The sequence below is a fragment of the Microtus ochrogaster genome, chromosome 5 (assembly GCF_000317375.1).
Source record: "Microtus ochrogaster isolate Prairie Vole_2 chromosome 5, MicOch1.0, whole genome shotgun sequence".
Classification (NCBI taxonomy): Eukaryota; Metazoa; Chordata; class Mammalia; order Rodentia; family Cricetidae; genus Microtus; species Microtus ochrogaster.
The window spans coordinates 91,868,887-91,871,725 of NC_022012.1; the positions used below are offsets into that span (position 1 = coordinate 91,868,887).

General features: G+C 47.3%; 1 protein-coding gene across 5 annotated transcripts in view; it reads right to left on the reverse strand.

Annotated features, from left to right (window-relative positions):
* The window catches only part of Scn10a (sodium voltage-gated channel alpha subunit 10), a 97,048-nt gene that overhangs the window by 60,220 nt on the left and 33,989 nt on the right, over nucleotides 1-2,839 (reverse strand). For all 5 annotated transcript variants that reach the window (XM_026779226.1, XM_005348099.2, XM_005348098.2 and 2 more), the window contains exons 8-9: nucleotides 1,115-1,256; nucleotides 375-572 (exon numbers count right to left, since the gene is read on the reverse strand). In XM_026779226.1, coding sequence (XP_026635027.1) covers nucleotides 375-572; nucleotides 1,115-1,256 — 340 coding nt within the window. The remainder of the gene's footprint in view (nucleotides 1-374; nucleotides 573-1,114; nucleotides 1,257-2,839) is intronic.

Genomic DNA, 2,839 nt, shown 5'->3' on the forward strand with positions numbered 1-2,839 from the left:
TGTGTGTGTATTGTACATGCCTATAGAGGCCGGAGGACAACTCGGGTGTCACTCCTCAGGATCCATTCACTTCATTTTTGTGACAAGGACTCTCACTGGCCTGAAGGTCACCAACTAGACAAAGCTCCAACGATCCACCCAAATGTGCCTCCCCAGCACTGGGATTGAAAGTGGGTTCTGGGACTTGAACTTGGGTCTTCCTGCTTGCATGGCAAGCACTTTGCTGACAGTTATTCCCCCTCCATGGATACTCTTTTAGGTGACCCAAGACAACCCTTAAAGTAAAACTCATGTTCATAAGAGCCTCTAAAGGAGTCTGTCCACTGTCCCAGAAGCTCCTGGGAGGTTGGCTGCACGGGACTGCCTCCACCCACCTCCTGTTCCTTCTGCAGCACTTCAAGGGCTTCCTGGAACTTCTTTTCCTTGGCTTCAATTTCCGCGATTGTTGCCTGGTTCTGCTCCTCATACGCCATGGTAACCACAGCCAAGATCAAATTGACCAGGTAGAATGATCCGAGGAAGATGACCAGCACAAAGAAAACCATGTACATTTTCCCAGAGGCCCGGAGTGTCTGGAGATCAAAGCAAAGAAGGTCAGCCAGACACTGTGCACGAAACACACGGGCCCTTGAAGGTGTGGTGGTGTATGCCTGTAATGTAAATGGAGATTACCTATTGTTTCCTGGCTTCCCTGACCTGAATAATCACACAGAAACTATATTAATTACAACACTGCTTGGCCAATGACTTTGGCATATTCCTAGCTATCTCTTACCTCTTAAATAACCCGTTTCTATCAGTTTGTATATCACCACGGGAGTGTTGCCTACTGGTAAGGTTCCAGCATCCTTCTCCTTCAGCAGCTACATGGCTTCTCCCTAGCTCCACCTTCCTTCTCCTAGCATTCAGTTTAGTTTTCCCTGCCTACTTCTATTCTGCCCCACCATAGGTCAAAGCAGCTTCTTTATTAACCAATGGTATGAAAACATATTCACAGCATACAGAGGGTCATCCCACATCACTGTAATCCCAGCATGTGGGATGCGGAGCCAGGGGGATCACCACAAGTTCCATGTGAGCAAAGGCTGCATAGTGGAATTCTGTCTCAAGATACCTGCTGGTACAGACGCTCCCAGGAGTCTTGTGTCATGAGGCGGAACAACGCGAGGAACGCCCACGCGAAGGAGTCAAAGCTGGTGTAGTTAAAATCCGGATTTTCAGATGTTTTCAGGCAGATGTAACCACTGGGGCAGTGACTGCAGCAAGAAGGGAGAGGAGACATCACACGGCCTCGCTGATTGGATGCAAGGAAGTTTGGGGTGGTAAGAAAGTGACGGACTTGAGGTCAGAACTGAGTTCAGAGCTCGGATTTAGTGTGGGACGCTAATGCTTTTCTCAGTTTGCTTATCCAGAGGAGTAGTCTGGAGGAGAGAAGATGACAGCCCTGACTTGATTCTACACGGCGTCAATAGAATTCTATATTTTTGCCGGCATGCAGCAGGAAAAGGAAAGGCAGGAACCACACAGCAGACTAAGTCACAAGCCTGCAGGCACCATTTCCAGAGTTAACCATCTAGGAGGACTTACATCAGCCAAGTTCAGCGACAGATTACACATGACAATGAAAACATCACCTGCCACTCGCTAAGTGCTCAGTTCACGCCTCTCTCCTCCTGGAGTGCTGCACGGACAATATAAAGCAATCATCTCAACAGTCCTTACTTAAAGTGAGGAAGTTGGGCTCAGAGAGAAATCAGCTGCCTGGCCCCACAGAGTGTCGGGGTAGTCACTAAAGATGGAGGCAAGCATACTGCAGGCGCATCATACCCGGAGTAGTCAGCCAACACAAGGGGACCCATTTATTGTTTTGTTATGTTATCTTTGTCTTATTGAGGTTCTTTTTGCTTGTCTGTGTTTTTGTTTATTGTTTTGAGAGAACATATATATGTGTGTGTGTGTGTGTGTGTGTGTGTGTGTGTGTGAATACCTATATACATACATGCACACATACAATGCACAGAGTTGGGAGGAATATGATCAAAATATATTATAAAAAATTATTTTTTAAAAATAGAAATTTTAAAGTGGAAGAGTATAAGCAGTGAGAAACCCAGCACTGAGCCTGCTTCTCCTCCTGGTGGGGGAAGGAAGGCCAGGGTAGCAACATCTAATGGATGAGTGGGGGGGGCACCAAGTTCCCCTCCTTCTATTCCTGGTCAAGGGACGAGGAATCCTGGCATCATCCTCCAATGACAGCCTCTGGGCTTCTCCTTATTCCAGACCTCCACATAAACACATAACCTCAGGACCCATTGAACGGCTTAGAGCTCTGATAATTATTATTAATTCTAATTTTATCTCCACCGTGACTGAAGAGTTGAAACTCCCCCGGTTCCCATGATTAAAGGAAGCCCTTTGGTTTTCTGTCCTGCGAGCGCCATCATTATCCCTGAGGACGAGTTTCTCTCTGTCTAGCACTCCACATACCGACTGCTAGTCTCTCATTCCAGCAGCTCAGCACATCAACAGTTAACTGTCTGCGACAGCCCTTACATAGCTTCTTCAGTATAGACAAACACTATACACAAAACAGATAGAAATTCTTGCTCTGGGGGCTTGTGACAGGGCAGTAAAGAAAGTTGGGTGCCTTCAGATCTCTGGCTGACTGTGGCAGAAGAGTCCAGTGGTGGGGAAGTCAGTTGAGACAGGAGGGTCCCTGGAGCTTGCTGAGCCAGCTAGCTAAATCTCTCTCTCTCTCTCTGTCTCTCTGTCTCTCTGTCTCTCTGTCTGTCTCTCTCTCTCTATCTCTCTCTCTCTCTCTCTGTGTCTCTCTGTCTCT